At 46.4% G+C, this 17,974-nt stretch overlaps 1 protein-coding gene across 1 annotated transcript in view; it reads right to left on the reverse strand.

Moving 5' to 3' along the window:
* The window catches only part of LOC306935045 (ceramide transfer protein-like), a gene marked incomplete at its 3' end in the record, with an annotated part of 32,476 nt that extends 14,502 nt beyond the window's left edge, over positions 1-17,974 (reverse strand). Inside the window, exons 1-5 of the mRNA XM_079517868.1 lie at positions 17,869-17,974; positions 16,920-17,045; positions 12,083-12,217; positions 8,982-9,098; positions 7,141-7,248 (exon numbers count right to left, since the gene is read on the reverse strand). Coding sequence (XP_079373994.1) covers positions 7,141-7,248; positions 8,982-9,098; positions 12,083-12,217; positions 16,920-17,012 — 453 coding nt within the window. The 5' untranslated portion in view covers positions 17,013-17,045; positions 17,869-17,974. The remainder of the gene's footprint in view (positions 1-7,140; positions 7,249-8,981; positions 9,099-12,082; positions 12,218-16,919; positions 17,046-17,868) is intronic.

Genomic DNA, 17,974 nt, shown 5'->3' on the forward strand with positions numbered 1-17,974 from the left:
CACCATGTTACTGAAGGTCTGAGGAGACCATGAGGAGACCCTACACCATGTTACTGAAGGTCTGAGGAGACCCTACACCATGTTACTGAAGGTCTGAGGAGACCATACACCATGTTACTGAAGGTCTGAGGAGACCATACACCATGTTACTGAAGGTCTGAGGAGACCCTACACCATGTTACTGAAGGTCTGAGGAGACCATGAGGAGACCCTACACCATGTTACTGAAGGTCTGAGGAGACCCTACACCATGTTACTGAAGGTCTGAGGAGACCATGAGGAGACCCTACACCATGTTACTGAAGGTCTGAGGAGACCCTACACCATGTTACTGAAGGTCTGAGGAGACCATGAGGAGACCCTACACCATGTTACTGAAGGTCTGAGGAGACCATACACCATGTTACTGAAGGTCTGAGGAGACCATACACCATGTTACTGAAGGTCTGAGGAGACCCTACACCATGTTACTGAAGGCCTGAGGAGACCATGAGGAGACCCTACACCATGTTACTGAAGGTCTGAGGAGACCCTACACCATGTTACTGAAGGTCTGAGGAGACCCTAAACCATGTTACTGAAGGTCTGAGGAGACCATAAACCATGTTACTGAAGGCCTGAGGAGACCATACACCATGTTACTGAAGGTCTGAGGAGACCATGAGGAGACCCTACACCATGTTACTGAAGGTCTGAGGAGACCATACACCATGTTACTGAAGGTCTGAGGAGACCATGAGGAGACCCTACACCATGTTACTGAAGGTCTGAGGAGACCATACACCATGTTACTGAAGGTCTGAGGAGACCCTACACCATGTTACTGAAGGTCTGAGGAGACCATGAGGAACATGTTACTGAAGGTCTGAGGAGACCATGAGGAGACCCTACACCATGTTACTGAAGGTCTGAGGAGACCCTACACCATGTTACTGAAGGTCTGAGGAGACCCTACACCATGTTACTGAAGGTCTGAGGAGACCATGAGGAGACCCTACACCATGTTACTGAAGGTCTGAGGAGACCATACACCATGTTACTGAAGGTCTGAGGAGACCATACACCATGTTACTGAAGGTCTGAGGAGACCATGAGGAGACCCTACACCATGTTACTGAAGGTCTGAGGAGACCATACACCATGTTACTGAAGGTCTGAGGAGACCATGAGGAGACCCTACACCATGTTACTGAAGGTCTGAGGAGACCCTACACCATGTTACTGAAGGTCTGAGGAGACCCTACACCATGTTACTGAAGGTCTGAGGAGACCATGAGGAGACCCTACACCATGTTACTGAAGGTCTGAGGAGACCATACACCATGTTACTGAAGGTCTGAGGAGACCATACACCATGTTACTGAAGGTCTGAGGAGACCATGAGGAGACCCTACACCATGTTACTGAAGGTCTGAGGAGACCATACACCATGTTACTGAAGGCCTGAGGAGACCATGAGGAGACCCTACACCATGTTACTGAAGGTCTGAGGAGACCATGAGGAGACCCTACACCATGTTACTGAAGGTCTGAGGAGACCATACACCATGTTACTGAAGGTCTGAGGAGACCATGAGGAGACCCTACACCATGTTACTGAAGGTCTGAGGAGACCATACACCATGTTACTGAAGGTCTGAGGAGACCCTACACCATGTTACTGAAGGTCTGAGGAGACCCTACACCATGTTACTGAAGGTCTGAGGAGACCATACACCATGTTACTGAAGGTCTGAGGAGACCATACACCATGTTACTGAAGGTCTGAGGAGACCATACACCATGTTACTGAAGGTCTGAGGAGACCATACACCATGTTACTGAAGGTCTGAGGAGACCATGAGGAGACCCTACACCATGTTACTGAAGGTCTGAGGAGACCATACACCATGTTACTGAAGGTCTGAGGAGACCATGAGGAGACCCTACACCATGTTACTGAAGGCCTGAGGAGACCCTAAACCATGTTACTGAAGGTCTGAGGAGACCATGAGGAGACCCTACACCATGTTACTGAAGGTCTGAGGAGACCATACACCATGTTACTGAAGGTCTGAGGAGACCATGAGGAGACCCTACACCATGTTACTGAAGGTCTGAGGAGACCATACACCATGTTACTGAAGGTCTGAGGAGACCATGAGGAGACCCTACACCATGTTACTGAAGGTCTGAGGAGACCATACACCATGTTACTGAAGGTCTGAGGAGACCATGAGGAGACCCTACACCATGTTACTGAAGGTCTGAGGAGACCCTACACCATGTTACTGAAGGTCTGAGGAGACCCTACACCATGTTACTGAAGGTCTGAGGAGACCATAAACCATGTTACTGAAGGTCTGAGGAGACCCTACACCATGTTACTGAAGGTCTGAGGAGACCCTACACCATGTTACTGAAGGTCTGAGGAGACCATAAACCATGTTACTGAAGGTCTGAGGAGACCCTACACCATGTTACTGAAGGTCTGAGGAGACCCTACACCATGTTACTGAAGGTCTGAGGAGACCCTACACCATGTTACTGAAGGTCTGAGGAGACCATGAGGAGACCCTACACCATGTTACTGAAGGTCTGAGGAGACCATACACCATGTTACTGAAGGTCTGAGGAGACCATACACCATGTTACTGAAGGTCTGAGGAGACCATGAGGAGACCCTACACCATGTTACTGAAGGTCTGAGGAGACCATACACCATGTTACTGAAGGTCTGAGGAGACCATGAGGAGACCCTACACCATGTTACTGAAGGTCTGAGGAGACCATACACCATGTTACTGAAGGCCTGAGGAGACCATACACCATGTTACTGAAGGTCTGAGGAGACCATGAGGAGACCCTACACCATGTTACTGAAGGTCTGAGGAGACCATACACCATGTTACTGAAGGTCTGAGGAGACCATACACCATGTTACTGAAGGTCTGAGGAGACCATACACCATGTTACTGAAGGTCTGAGGAGACCCTACACCATGTTACTGAAGGTCTGAGGAGACCCTAAACCATGTTACTGAAGGTCTGAGGAGACCCTAAACCATGTTACTGAAGGTCTGAGGAGACCATGAGGAGACCATGAGGAACATGTTACTGAAGGTCTGAGGAGACCATGAGGAGACCCTACACCATGTTACTGAAGGTCTGAGGAGACCCTAAACCATGTTACTGAAGGTCTGAGGAGACCCTACACCATGTTACTGAAGGTCTGAGGAGACCATGAGGAGACCCTACACCATGTTACTGAAGGTCTGAGGAGACCATGAGGAGACCATGAGGAACATGTTACTGAAGGTCTGAGGAGACCATGAGGAACATGTTACTGAAGGTCTGAGGAGACCCTACACCATGTTACTGAAGGCCTGAGGAGACCCTACACCATGTTAACATCTCTGCTAGCTTCTCCCTCAGCCTGAGGAGACCATGAGGAGCATTACAACATGTTACTGAAGGTCATCCTGAACTGGTCATGACCGATAGAATAAGGTTGTCAATACAAGCGGCCAAAACGCGTGTCTGTGTGTGTGTGTGTGTGTGTGTGTGTGTGTGTGTGTGTGTGTGTGTGTGTGTGTGTGTGTGTGTGTGTGTGTGTGTGTGTGTGTGTGAGAGTGTGTCACCTATGTTTGATTCCTCTGTTGTGTTTCACAAAAATTCCTGTGTGAAACCAGAAATGTTTCAATGCAATGACCCAACCGTATTTGCAAATATAACTGCAAATACACCAGATGTCATTATAATTGACGCAGCAGAGAGTTTTTTTTATTGGAAGTTGGCTGTGCTTTTGATTCAAGTTTAGAGGAAGCTTTCCTTACTAAACAAGTAAAATATCAACCATTAGTACAGGCCATGATACAACTGGGCTATACGTGTCAGCTCATTGTTTTTATATTTGGCAGCCTGGGCCATATCCACAGGCTAGTGGTCAGAGACATGATGTCCACAGGCTAGTGGTCAGAGACATGATGTCCACAGGCTAGTGGTCAGAGACATGATGTCCACAGGCTAGTGGTCAGAGACATGATGTCCACAGGCTAGTGGTCAGAGACATGATGTCCACAGGCTAGTGGTCAGAGACATGATGTCCACAGGCTAGTGGTCAGAGACATGATGTCCACAGGCTAGTGGTCAGAGACATGATGTCCACAGGCTAGTGGTCAGAGACATGATGTCCACAGGCTAGTGGTCAGAGACATGATGTCCACAGGCTAGTGGTCAGAGACATGATGTCCACAGGCTAGTGGTCAGAGACATGATGTCCACAGGCTAGTGGTCAGAGACATGATGTCCACAGGCTAGTGGTCAGAGACATGATGTCCACAGGCTAGTGGTCAGAGACATGATGTCCACAGCTAGTGGTCAGAGACATGATGTCCACAGGCTAGTGGTCAGAGACATGATGTCCACAGGCTAGTGGTCAGAGACATGATGTCCACAGGCTAGTGGTCAGAGACATGATGTCCACAGGCTAGTGGTCAGAGACATGATGTCCACAGGCTAGTGGTCAGAGACATGATGTCCACAGGCTAGTGGTCAGAGACATGATGTCCACAGGCTAGTGGTCAGAGACATGATGTCCACAGGCTAGTGGTCAGAGACATGATGTCCACAGGCTAGTGGTCAGAGACATGATGTCCACAGGCTAGTGGTCAGAGACATGATGTCCACAGGCTAGTGGTCAGAGACATGATGTCCACAGGCTAGTGGTCAGAGACATGATGTCCACAGGCTAGTGGTCAGAGACATGATGTCCACAGCTAGTGGTCAGAGACATGATGTCCACAGGCTAGTGGTCAGAGACATGATGTCCACAGGCTAGTGGTCAGAGACATGATGTCCACAGGCTAGTGGTCAGAGACATGATGTCCACAGGCTAGTGGTCAGAGACATGATGTCCACAGGCTAGTGGTCAGAGACATGATGTCCACAGGCTAGTGGTCAGAGACATGATGTCCACAGGCTAGTGGTCAGAGACATGATGTCCACAGGCTAGTGGTCAGAGACATGATGTCCACAGGCTAGTGGTCAGAGACATGATGTCCACAGGCTAGTGGTCAGAGACATGATGTCCACAGGCTAATGGTCAGAGACATGATGTCCACAGGCTAGTGGTCAGAGACATGATGTCCACAGGCTAGTGGTCAGAGACATGATGTCCACAGGCTAGTGGTCAGAGACATGATGTCCACAGGCTAGTGGTCAGAGACATGATGTCCACAGCTAGTGGTCAGAGACATGATGTCCACAGGCTAGTGGTCAGAGGCTTGAGGATTATAGGGCTGTCCAAGTGTAAGGCAAAGCAGCTTGCAACATACTGTTCAATCTCCTCCATTATAGGCAGTCGGTCTATTTGGAGGAGAAGGTGCTTTTTGTACCCATGATTTACTTTCGGTGTTGGTAATATGACCTATGAATATGATGTGATTAAGTTCATGTGTTGCCTATATTCTGTACATTTAGGGCTTGTTTGGACTCAAAGCACATGATGTTTGGAGTGCGTGGGATATCAGAAGCAACTGAAAATATTTGTGCCCTTGATAATGTATTTTATAAATGTGGACTCAAATAAAGAAAATGAAATGTGTGTGTGTGTGTGTGTGTGTGTGTGTGTGTGTGTGTGTGTGTGTGTGTGTGTGTGTGTGTGTGTGTGTGTGCGTGCGTGCATACCTTGAAGGAGGAGGTGCTGGTAGCAGAGAGGTGTGTGTGTGTGTGTGTGTGTGTGTGTGCGTGCGTACCTTGAAGGAGGAGGTGCTGGTAGCAGAGAGGTGTGTGTGTGTGTGTGTGTGTGTGTGTGTGTGTGTGTGTGTGTGTGTGTGTGTGTGTGTGTGTGTGTGTGTGTGTGTGTGTGTACCTTGAAGGAGGAGGTGCTGGTAGCAGAGGTGTGTGTGTGTGTGTGTGTGTGCGTGCGTACCTTGAAGGAGGAGGTGCTGGTAGCAGAGAGGTGTGTGTGTGTGTGTGAGTGTGTGTGCGTGCGTACCTTGAAGGAGGAGGTGCTGGTAGCAGAGAGGTGTGTGTGTGTGTGTGTGTGTGTGTGTGTGTGTGTGTGGGTGTGTGTGTGTGTGCGTGCGTGCGTACCTTGAAGGAGGAGGTGCTGGTAGCAGAGAGGTGTGTGTGTGTGTGTGCGTACCTTGAAGGAGGAGGTGCTGGTAGCAGAGAGGTGTGTGTGTGTGTGTGCGTACCTTGAAGGAGGAGGTGCTGGTAGCAGAGAGGTGTGTGTGTGTGTGTGTGTGTGCGTGCGTACCTTGAAGGAGGAGGTGCTGGTAGCAGAGAGGTGTGTGTGTGTGTGTGTGTGTGTGTGTGTGTGTGTGTGTGTGTGTGTGTGTGTGTGTGTGTGTGTGTGTGCGTGCGTACCTTGAAGGAGGAGGTGCTGGTAGCAGAGAGGTGTGTGTGTGTGTGTGTGTGTGTGCGTGCGTGCCTTGAAGGAGGAGGTGCTGGTAGCAGAGAGGTGTGTGTGTGTGTGTGTGTGTGTGTGTGTGTGTGTGTGTGTGTGTGTGTGCGTGCGTACCTTGAAGGAGGAGGTGCTGGTAGCAGAGAGGTGTGTGTGTGTGTGTGTGTGTGTGTGTGTGTGTGCGTACCTTGAAGGAGGAGGTGCTGGTAGCAGAGAGGTGTGTGTGTGCGTGCGTACCTTGAAGGAGGAGGTGCTGGTAGCAGAGAGGTGTGTGTGTGTGCGTGCGTACCTTGAAGGAGGAGGTGCTGGTAGCAGAGAGGTGTGTGTGCGTACCTTGAAGGAGGAGGTGCTGGTAGCAGAGAGGTGTGTGTGTGTGTGCGTGTGTACCTTGAAGGAGGAGGTGCTGGTAGCAGAGAGGTGTGTGTGTGTGTGTGTGTGTGTGCGTGCGTACCTTGAAGGAGGAGGTGCTGGTAGCAGAGAGGTGTGTGTGTGTGTGTGTGTGTGCGTGCGTACCTTGAAGGAGGAGGTGCTGGTAGCAGAGAGGTGTGTGTGTGTGTGTGTGTGTGCGTGCGTACCTTGAAGGAGGAGGTGCTGGTAGCAGAGAGGTGTGTGTGCGTACCTTGAAGGAGGAGGTGCTGGTAGCAGAGAGGTGTGTGTGTGTGTGTGTGTGTGTGTGTGTGTGTGTGTGTGTGCGTGCGTACCTTGAAGGAGGAGGTGCTGGTAGCAGAGAGGTGTGTGTGTGTGCGTGCGTACCTTGAAGGAGGAGGTGCTGGTAGCAGAGAGGACGGAGGCTGCTGAGGTCAGAGACAACATGGAACCATGCCGTCTGAGAGAGCTCTCTGACCCGTAGCCTGACTCTGCCTGGTAGAGAGACATAGAGAGAGAGAGAGAGAGAGAGAGAGAGAGAGAGATCATTACATTTTAGGGCATTCATAATTCGGTTGGAGAAAAATAAAAAGAGAGATGGAGCTGAAGGAACTGAATATCTCTCGGAACGTTACGCCAGAAGCAGTTGCAATCAGATTGCTTCCTCGAAATGACCCGTTGTATAATCTCTGTTCTTACATCGCACGGTCGAAAACTCCTCCATTACGGCTGCTCCGCGACCCGCACTGTGTGTGTGTCTGTGTGTGTGTGGGGGGGGGGGGGGGGGATGGGGGGGGGGGGGGGTTGCAACAAGGAAGTGAGTTGATCAAATAGAATCAATTTGGGTTTTACGGCGTCGTCCATTTTCTTGCTTCAAATGTTTTCAACCTGTCTACCGAGCAGTCTTCGTTCCTACTCTCACCTATGGTCATGAAGTGTTCCTACTCTCACCTATGGTCATGAAGTGTGGGTCATGACCGAAAGAATAAGGTTGCGAATACAAGCGGCCGAAATGAGTTTTCTTCGACGGGTGGCTGGCATCTCCCTTAGGGATAGGGTGAGAAGTTCAGTCACACGAGAGAGACTGGCTCCTTTCCAGAGGCTCCTTCGCCTGGAAAGGAGCCACAGACACAGAAAGGTAGACGCCTCGTTCGGCTCTGGGGCGTCTGTATGTCTAGGGATGGCAAGATGGAGACAAGCTTTCCCCAGATTCCTTGTGAAGCTTCACAGAAGGGGAAGTTCGGTCAGCCAAAACTACTAGTAACTGGTGTACTGACCATGGTATTACTGTGTTAAAACTACTGGTAATTGGTGTACTGACCATGGTATTACTGTGTTAAAACTACTAGTAATTGGTGTACTGACCATGGTATTACCGTGTTAAAACTACTAGTAACTGGTGTACTGACCATGGTATTACTGTGTTAAAACTACTAGTAACTGGTGTACTGACCATGATATTACTGTGTTAAAACTACTGGTAATTGGTGTACTGACCATGGTATTACTGTGTTAAAACTACTAGTAACTGGTGTACTGACCATGGTATTACTGTGTTAAAACTACTGGTAATTGGTGTACTGACCATGGTATTACCGTGTTAAAACTACTAGTAACTGGTGTACTGACCATGGTATTACTGTGTTAAAACTACTAGTAACTGGTGTACTGACCATGGTATTACTGTGTTAAAACTACTAGTAACTGGTGTTACTTTTGTGTTCAAAAGTCCATAAAAATCTTGTTTTAATTACTTCCTGAAAACGAAAAAGTGCTGCGTGATGGCGTGTCGACGCCCACATCAATAAAACGTGCTGCGTGATGACGTGTCGACGCCCACATCAATAAAACGTGCTGCGTGATGACGTGTCGACGCCCACATCAATAAAAGCCAGTACAAATGAAGCTCACCAGTTTGATTCCCATATCTGCGCGTCCATCAGAACACAGGTGCTACTGATACATCCAGACAGTGTGTTACTCGTTTTCAACTCAACCATCACCCTAAAATATGTATATAGGTTGAACAGGTTAGAAAAACATCCCCTGGCTTTTCTGCCGTCTCTCTGTCACGGACCTATAGGACCCATAGCCTGGAGGGATGCAACGCTCTGATTGGTTCAGAAACTTCAGAGCCAGAGTTTCAAGCTAAAACTTCAAAATAAAATGCCCACCATTTCAGTTTCACTACACCTTTAAGGGTACAGAGTTGGTAGGGTAATTCCTACCTTGTGGAGCTCCACGGACTCGATCCACTGGATCCGCTGATCCGGGTCTTCGGCTCGGAGGTACCACACGCTGTCGTTGACACTGATGTCGAAACGACACTCGTCAAACTCATGAGGCTGAGAGAGAGAGAGAGAGAGAGAGGCACACACACACTCATTAGGATGTGGACACACACACACACACACACACACACACACACACACACACACACACACACACACACACACACACACACACACACACACACACACACACACACACACACACACACACACACACACACACACACACACACACACACACACACACACACACACACACACACACACAGCTCGTTACAAAAAGTGACAACACATCATATTCTCGTTGCTGTCGGGAGGAAACCTCATAACTCCATTTTTTAGGGTTTTTTTGGCATAAATCAGTGCTTTGTCGTAAAAACACCCTTTACGACAAAACGCAGCTAACTCCACCACCTCTCTCCCTCTCAAACTGTCTGTTATAAAGCAGCTAACTCCACCACCTCTCTCCCTCTCAAACTGTCTGCTATAAAGCAGCTAACGCCACCACCTCTCTCCCTCTCAAACTGTCTGCTATAAAGCAGCTAACGCCACCACCTCTCTCCCTCTCAAACTGTCTGCTATAAAGCAGCTAACTCCACCACCTCTCTCCCTCTCAAACTGTCTGCTATAAAGCAGCTAACTCCACCACCTCTCTCCCTCTCAAACTGTCTGCTATAAAGCAGCTAACTCCACCACCTCTCCCCCTCTCAAACTGTCTGTTATAAAGCAGCTAACTCCACCAACTCTCCCCCTCTCAAACTGTCTGTTATAAAGCAGCTAACTCCACCACCTCTCCCCCTCTCAAACTGTCTGCTAAAGCAGCTAACTCCACCACCTCTCCCCTATCAAACTGTCTGCTAAAGCAGCTAACTCCACCACCTCTCCCCCTATCAAACTGTCTGCTAAAGCAGCTAACTCCACCACCTCTCCCCCTATCAAACTGTCTGCTAAAGCAGCTAAGTCCACCACCTCTGTGTGGCTGTGGCTCAGGAGGTAGAGCAGGTCGTCCAATGATCCATGGGTCGGCGGTTCGAATCCCGGCTCCTCCTGTCTACATGTCAAAGTGTCCTTGGGCAAGACACTGAACCCTAAATTGCTCCCGATGTGCTGGTTGGTACCTTGCATGGCTTCCGCCGCAATCGGTGTATGAATGTGTGTGTGAATGGGTGAATGTAATGCACAATCTATGTAAAGCGCCTTGGATAAAGGCGCTATATAAATGCACCATTTACCATTTACCTCTCCCCCTATCAAACTGTCTGCTAAATCAGCTAACTCCACCACCTCTCTCCTTCTCATGGAAGTAATTGACAATATATAAAGTTACAACACCAACTTTGATGAGGCTGTATTGCTTTGTTTTAAAAATATAAAAAAGGTTCATATATATAAGGTTAATTTCCTGAAAAAAATATATTTTTCCTTTCCTGAAAAATGAACATTTTGTTTGATGTTTCCAGCCGACAGCAGAGATAAAATACTGTATACAAAATTAAATATAATAGAGATCTTAATAAAGATAATATATCATGTCCTAATAGATTGGTTAGTTATTGGTTGGTTATAATTATATACATATACATATATATACATATTCTGTTGTGAATCATTGTGACAGAATGTGTTTTTTAATGTCCTTTATTTTCCTAGTTCGGATGGAATGGATCGACGAAGGGTTAACAACGCAACCCGTTTAATAATACACAATGACACACATTCATTCAGCGCAAAACACACACACGCAAACGCACGCCATAATGTCATTATCCAGAGGACGGGACACTCACACGCTTTAATTTTTTGCCATGGAGACCGCACACACTTTAACACAACTCTGTCTAGTGTTCACGCACAAGCACGCGCACAGGGTCTGGGCCTGGCAGCGCGTCGGGTGTTCGACTCGTCCCGTTCATGACCAGAGGTCCACCCACCCTGCTCACCAGAGGTCCACCCACCCTGCTCACCAGAGGTCCACCCAACCAGAGGTCCAGCCACCCTGCTCACCAGAGGTCCACCCACCCTGCTCACCAGAGGTCCACCCACCCTGCTCACCAGGAGCAGAGATCCTCTGCATCCAAACTCTCTCTCATCCTCAGACAGTAGGTAGATATAGACAGTATGTAGTAATAGGTACTCACAGTGATAACAGCTTTACTCAGACATAAGGACCCTCGGCATCCAAACTCTCTCTCATCCTCAGACAGTAGGTAGATATAGACAGTAGGTAGGTAGTAATAGGTAGTAATAGGTACTCACAGTGATAACAGCTTTACTCAGACATAAGGACCCTCGGCATCCAAACTCTCTCTCATCCTCAGACAGTAGGTAGATATAGACAGTAGGTAGGTAGTAATAGGTAGTAATAGGTACTCACAGTGATAACAGCTTTACTCAGACATAAGGACCCTCGGCATCCAAACTCTCTCTCATCCTCAGACAGTAGGTAGATATAGACAGTAGGTAGGTAGTAATAGGTACTCACAGTGATAACAGCTTTACTCAGACATAAGGACCCTCGGCATCCAAACTCTCTCTCATCCTCAGACAGTAGGTAGGTAGTAATAGGTAGTAATAGGTACTCACAGTGATAACAGCTTTACTCAGACATAAGGACCCTCGGCATCCAAACTCTCTCTCATCCTCAGACAGTAGGTAGATATAGACAGTAGGTAGGTAGTAATAGGTAGTAATAGGTACTCACAGTGATAACAGCTTTACTCAGACATAAGGACCCTCGGCATCCAAACTCTCTCTCATCCTCAGACAGTAGGTAGATATAGACAGTAGGTAGGTAGTAATAGGTAGTAATAGGTACTCACAGTGATAACAGCTTTACTCAGACATAAGGACCCTCGGCATCCAAACTCTCTCTCATCCTCAGACAGTAGGTAGGTAGTAATAGGTAGTAATAGGTACTCACAGTGATAACAGCTTTACTCAGACATAAGGACCCTCGGCATCCAAACTCTCTCTCATCCTCAGACAGTAGGTAGATATAGACAGTAGGTAGGTAGTAATAGGTAGTAATAGGTACTCACAGTGATAACAGCTTTACTCAGACATAAGGACCCTCTGCATCCAAACTCTCTCTCATCCTCAGACTTGTAGTAACTCAGAGTGTTGTTCTTCAACACCACCCAGCGGTCCTGCCAGCCATGGATGTAATTGGTCCACTGAAAGACAAGAGAACGATCTGATTGGTCCACTGAAAGACAAAACAATGATCTGATTGGTCCACTAAAGAAACAAAACATGACCCTATTGGTCCACTGAAACACAAAACCAGAGTGTGCATGTGCGAGTTACAGACCCATAAGGGTCCATTTGGGTCCGTAGCGCGGCACTCTGTGCCATGAGCTATGAGCTTGTAGATCTGCTATTTTTCAACAGCTAAAGTATAACATAATGCTTAAAACACCAAAAGGGGTTCCCGCCTAGAATGGGTTAAAAAAAAAAATCAATTTGTTTACTTTTCAGTAATTTCATGAATAAATCAACAAAAACTAGAAAAGGTGCCCTTCTGGGCACAGGTCTCCACCAGGAGGATAGGAGTGTGTGTGATGTTTGGCAGACAAAGATTGATGCAGATGCAATGATGTGACTTGGCCTGTTGTAGCGCCACCATGAGGCTGATTTGAATAATGTCAAGTGTCATTGCTTCCTCAGCCTAGTGGGAATATGCGTGCGCCGTTCCACTGCACTCGGGGCGCTGCGTTCATGATTTGCAGCATTTTGTATCAACAAAATGTGTTTTGCAGAAATTGGCCTCATGGTGGCGCTATAGAGCTTGTAGGTCTGCTATTTTTTTTAAATCGTGAAAATGTGACAAATCTTTGAATATATATTCTTTCAGAGCGAACGTTTTTAAGTCAAATCTTTGCTTCTGGGGGGGTCCCTGGAACAACATATTTTCAGATGGGGGTCGGCGGCCGATTACAGATACGTTTTTGGGGTCCACTGATATAGAAACATAGGAATTTCAGAAAACTGTCATGATTTAGAGGACACTTTTAAAATTTCTAAAAGTCTAAATGGGTTAATGCAGTAAGATTAAAGACAATACATATATATAAGTATATGCGTCTCAACTTCAACTAGTCCTTCTAGAGTGACTACAAGGAACAGCAGCTCTGTTTACTCAGTCAGCCTCAGTTCAACGCTGACTTCTTCAGGACTAATGCAAACAACACAGGCAAATATTGACCATGGAAAGTGCATACATGCAAACAAGACATACTACAGGAGGTAAAACAAGAAAGACGCGCGAACGCGGGAAGCGAACACAGCTCGAACATTGAACGAACGCGGGAAGCGAACACAGCTCGTACATTGCAATAACAACAACTAGAATAAATTATGTACTTTTTTCTTTTGAAGTTTTCTTATTTGTTTTTTTAACGTTTTCTACTGTGTGTGTGTGTGTGTGTGTGTGTGTGTGTGTGTGTGTGTGTGTGTGTGTGTGTGTGTGTGTGTGTGTGTGTGTGTGTGTGTGTGTGTGATACAGCTGCGCCCTCTGGTGGCGGGCGGGTGGTGTCACAGCTTGACAGACAGACATGTTCTGCCTGGGTTACATAGTAATGGCTCAGTGCATTCACAATAAATATAGATAAAACAGATAAAACAGTGAGTCCAGAGCTATTTGAACCAACATGCCCGGAGACCACATTCTACAAAATGTAGAATAAATCCTGACAAGTTTTCTGAAAATATTTTGTCTCCACCCCCCCCCCCCCCCCCCCCATTTTGGAATTGCCACAACATTCTACAAGCTTGTAGATCTGCTATTTTCAAAAGAAACAGGTCGTTCTGGAAGATGTGGGGCAGAGGTTCATCGTTGGCATCGACCGGGTTAACGGTGCCGGAGATTAGATGTACACAGACGGACGTACGTACGGACGGACGGACACACGGCCTCACACACACACCCCACACCCCACACCCCACACACACACACACACACACACACACACACACACACACACACACACACACACACACACACACACACACACACACACACACACACACACACACACACACACGGAAAACAAACAACAAGCCCCCAGAAACGCAACCCACAACTGACCACAGATTCTATCACACACACTCTGACCACTTCTAAGTCAAAGTTAAACTTTTAAACTTTACAATGCCTCACCCTACCAGGCAGAAAGTCTATATCAATTGTTTCCAATCCTTTTTCATATCGAGTGTGTGTCAGTGTGTGTGTGTGTGTGTGTGTGTGTGGATTGAAGCAAAACACCTCCTCTATAATACAAAGCTTTGTATCACACACACACACACACACACACACATACACACACACATACACACACACACAGTTGAACTAATCACTAACCAGGCGATAACATTAGTCCAACTAGGCAGAGAAAGAGAAGCATTTAAAACTGTTAGGATTTAGAAGACGTGTAGAATCTGCCCCAGGTCTGAGTGGGTTAATTTATAAAGCGCCTTTATCCAAGCTTTACATATAGATGCACTCATTCACACACATTTACAGAGATTACATTCACCCATTCACACACATTTACATAGATTACATTCACCCATTCACACCCCTTTACATAGATTACATTCACCCATTCACACACATTTACATAGATTACATTCACTCATTCACACCCCTTTACATAGATTACATTCACCCATTCACACCTTTACATAGATTACATTCACCCATTCACACCCCTTTACATAGATTACATTCACCCATTCACACCTTTACATAGATTACATTCACCCATTCACACACATTTACAGAGATTACATTCACCCATTCACACACACACACACACACACACACACACACACACACACACACACACACACACACACACACACACACACACACACACACACACACACACACACACACACACACACACACACACACACACACACACAGATTGTGCATTATGTGCTACATTCACCAATTCTCACACACACACACACACACACACACATTCACGCACCTTTACATAGACTGTGCATTATGTGCTACATTCACCAATTCACACACACACACACACACACACACACACACACACACACACATTCACACACCTTTACACACACACACACACACACACACACACACACACACACACACACACACACACACACACATTCACACACCGATGGCAGAGGAAACCATGCAAGGCACCAACATTCACATCAGGAGCAATCAGGGGTTCAGAGTCTTGCTCAAGGACACTCCGGTTCACAAACTCGAACCGGGAACCTTGCGGTTACCATCCGGCCACTCTACCGCTGAACCAACCCTGTCGAATGGGTTAATTTACAAGAAGTCTACACAATTAGAGAATGTAGAAGAATTGATATTTTGATCAACATGATTATCCTGTTATCTCTCCTGGTACCACCATCAATACAACCTGTTATCTCTCCTACTGGTACCAACATCAATACAGCCTGTTATCTCTCCTACTGGTACCACCATCAATACAACCTGTTATCTCTCCTACTGGTACCACCATCAATACAACCTGTTATCTCTCCTACTGGTACCACCATCAATACAACCTGTTATCTCTCCTACTGGTACCACCATCAATACAACCTGGTATCTCTCCTACTGGTACCAACATCAATACAGCCTGTTATCTCTCCTACTGGTACCACCATCAATACAGCCTGTTATCTCTCCTACTGGTACCAACATCAATACAACCTGTTATCTCTCCTACTGGTACCACCATCAATACAACCTGTTATCTCTCCTACTGGTACCAACATCAATACAACCTGTTATCTCTCCTACTGGTACCACCATCAATACAACCTGTTATCTCTCCTACTGGTACCAACATCAATACAGCCTGTTATCTCTCCTACTGGTACCAACATCAATACAGCCTGTTATCTCTCCTACTGGTACCAACATCAATACAGCCTGTTATCTCTTCTAATGGTACCAACATCAATACAGCCTGTTATCTCTCCTACTGGTACCAACATCAATACAACCTGTTATCTCTCCTACTGGTACCAACATCAATACAACCTGTTATCTCTCCTACTGGTACCAACATCAATACAGCCTGTTATCTCTCCTACTGGTACCAACATCAATACAGCCTGTTATCTCTCCTACTGGTACCAACATCAATACAACCTTTTATCTCTCCTACTGGTACCAACATCATGTTATCTCTCCTATTGTTACCAACATCATGTTATCTCTCCTACTGGTACCAACATCAATACAGCATGGATGTAACTGTGGACACAATGCTTTGGTTTTGGGTCTGAGAGGCTAAATGTCATCAAATGGTGGTCCGTGGCTCAAATGTGTCTGAGAGGCTAAATGTAATAAAGGTGTATATTGTACCTTGCTGAGGACCCCTCCCATATCCACAGGGGGTCCACCTCTATAATAAAAGGTGTAATTTGTACCCTGCTGAGGACCCCTCCCATCTCCACAGGGGGTCCAAGGGTCTATATAAACAGATAAAGGTGTAATGTGTACCTTGCTGAGGACCCCTCCCATCTCCACAGGGGGTCCAAGGGTCTATATAAACAGATAAAGGTGTAATGTGTACCTTGCTGAGGACCCCTCCCATCTCCACAGGGGGTCCAAGGGTCTATATAAACAGATAAAGGTGTAATGTGTACCTTGCTGAGGACCCCTCCCATCTCCACAGGGGGTCCAAGGGTCTATATAAACAGATAAAGGTGTAATGTGTACCTTGCTGAGGACCCCTCCCATCTCCACAGGGGGTCCAAGGGTCTATATAAACAGATAAAGGTGTAATGTGTACCTTGCTGAGGACCCCTCCCATCTCCACAGGGGGTCCAAGGGTCTATATAAACAGATAAAGGTGTAATGTGTACCTTGCTGAGGACCCCTCCCATCTCCACAGGGGGTCCGGCGTGGTCCGGCTCCACATCTTCCTCAGACCCCGAAGACGAACTCTTCTCAGACATGACGACCACTTAACTATCTGATTAATTAATTAACTAATCAATGTATTATCAATCAATTAATCAATCAATGAATCCACCTAATAGTCTATAAGTCCAGAAGGAGTTCAGTTCATTCAACAACAACTACTTCAAACTAAACAGAGTTGATTTAAATCTAGAACTCTGTGTTTAGGCCAAAGAGAACAACTAAAGGGTTTAATCTAGAACTCTGTGTTTAGGTCAAAGAGAACAACTAAAGGGTTTAATCTAGAACTCTGTGTTTAGGTCAAAGAGAACAACTAAAGGGTTTAATCTAGAACTCTGTGTTTAGGCCAAAGAGAACAACTAAAGGGTTTAATCTAGAACTCTGTGTTTAGGTCAAAGAGAACAACTAAAGGGTTTAATCTAGAACTCTGTGTTTAGGTCAAAGAGACTAAAGGGTTTAATCTAGAACTCTGTGTTTAGGCCAAAGAGAACAACTAAAGGGTTTAATCTAGAACTCTGTGTTTAGGCCAAAGAGAACAACTAAAGGGTTTAATCTAGAACTCTGTGTTTAGGTCAAAGAGAACAACTAAAGGGTTTAATCTAGAACTCTGTGTTTAGGTCAAAGAGAACAACTAAAGGGTTTAATTCTCTGTTGAATCTGAAATGTGTTGTTGCTGCTGTTAAAGTGTGTGATGCTAACGATGCTAACAGCACTTAGCACACTGTCTCTGTGTGTGTGTGTGTGTGTGTGTGTGTGTGTGTGTGTGTGTGTGTGTGTGCGTGCGTGCGCGTGTGTGTGTGTGTACAGTGCTAGGATGCTAAGCTAACAGCTAAAGTGTAAACTGTGAGTGTTTGTCTCTAAAAGGTGTTTTAAAGATCTGTTTCTACACACACTAGATGTTACAGACCACCTGGACGAGCTGTATAGAGTGCTGTAGGTCTTGTAGATCTGCTGTTATTCTCTCTGAGTGAAAACAACGTCTTGTTGTTGTTGTTTT

The sequence above is a fragment of the Electrona antarctica genome, assembly GCF_951216825.1.
Source record: "Electrona antarctica genome assembly, chromosome: 13".
NCBI classification, from domain to species: domain Eukaryota; kingdom Metazoa; phylum Chordata; class Actinopteri; order Myctophiformes; family Myctophidae; genus Electrona; species Electrona antarctica.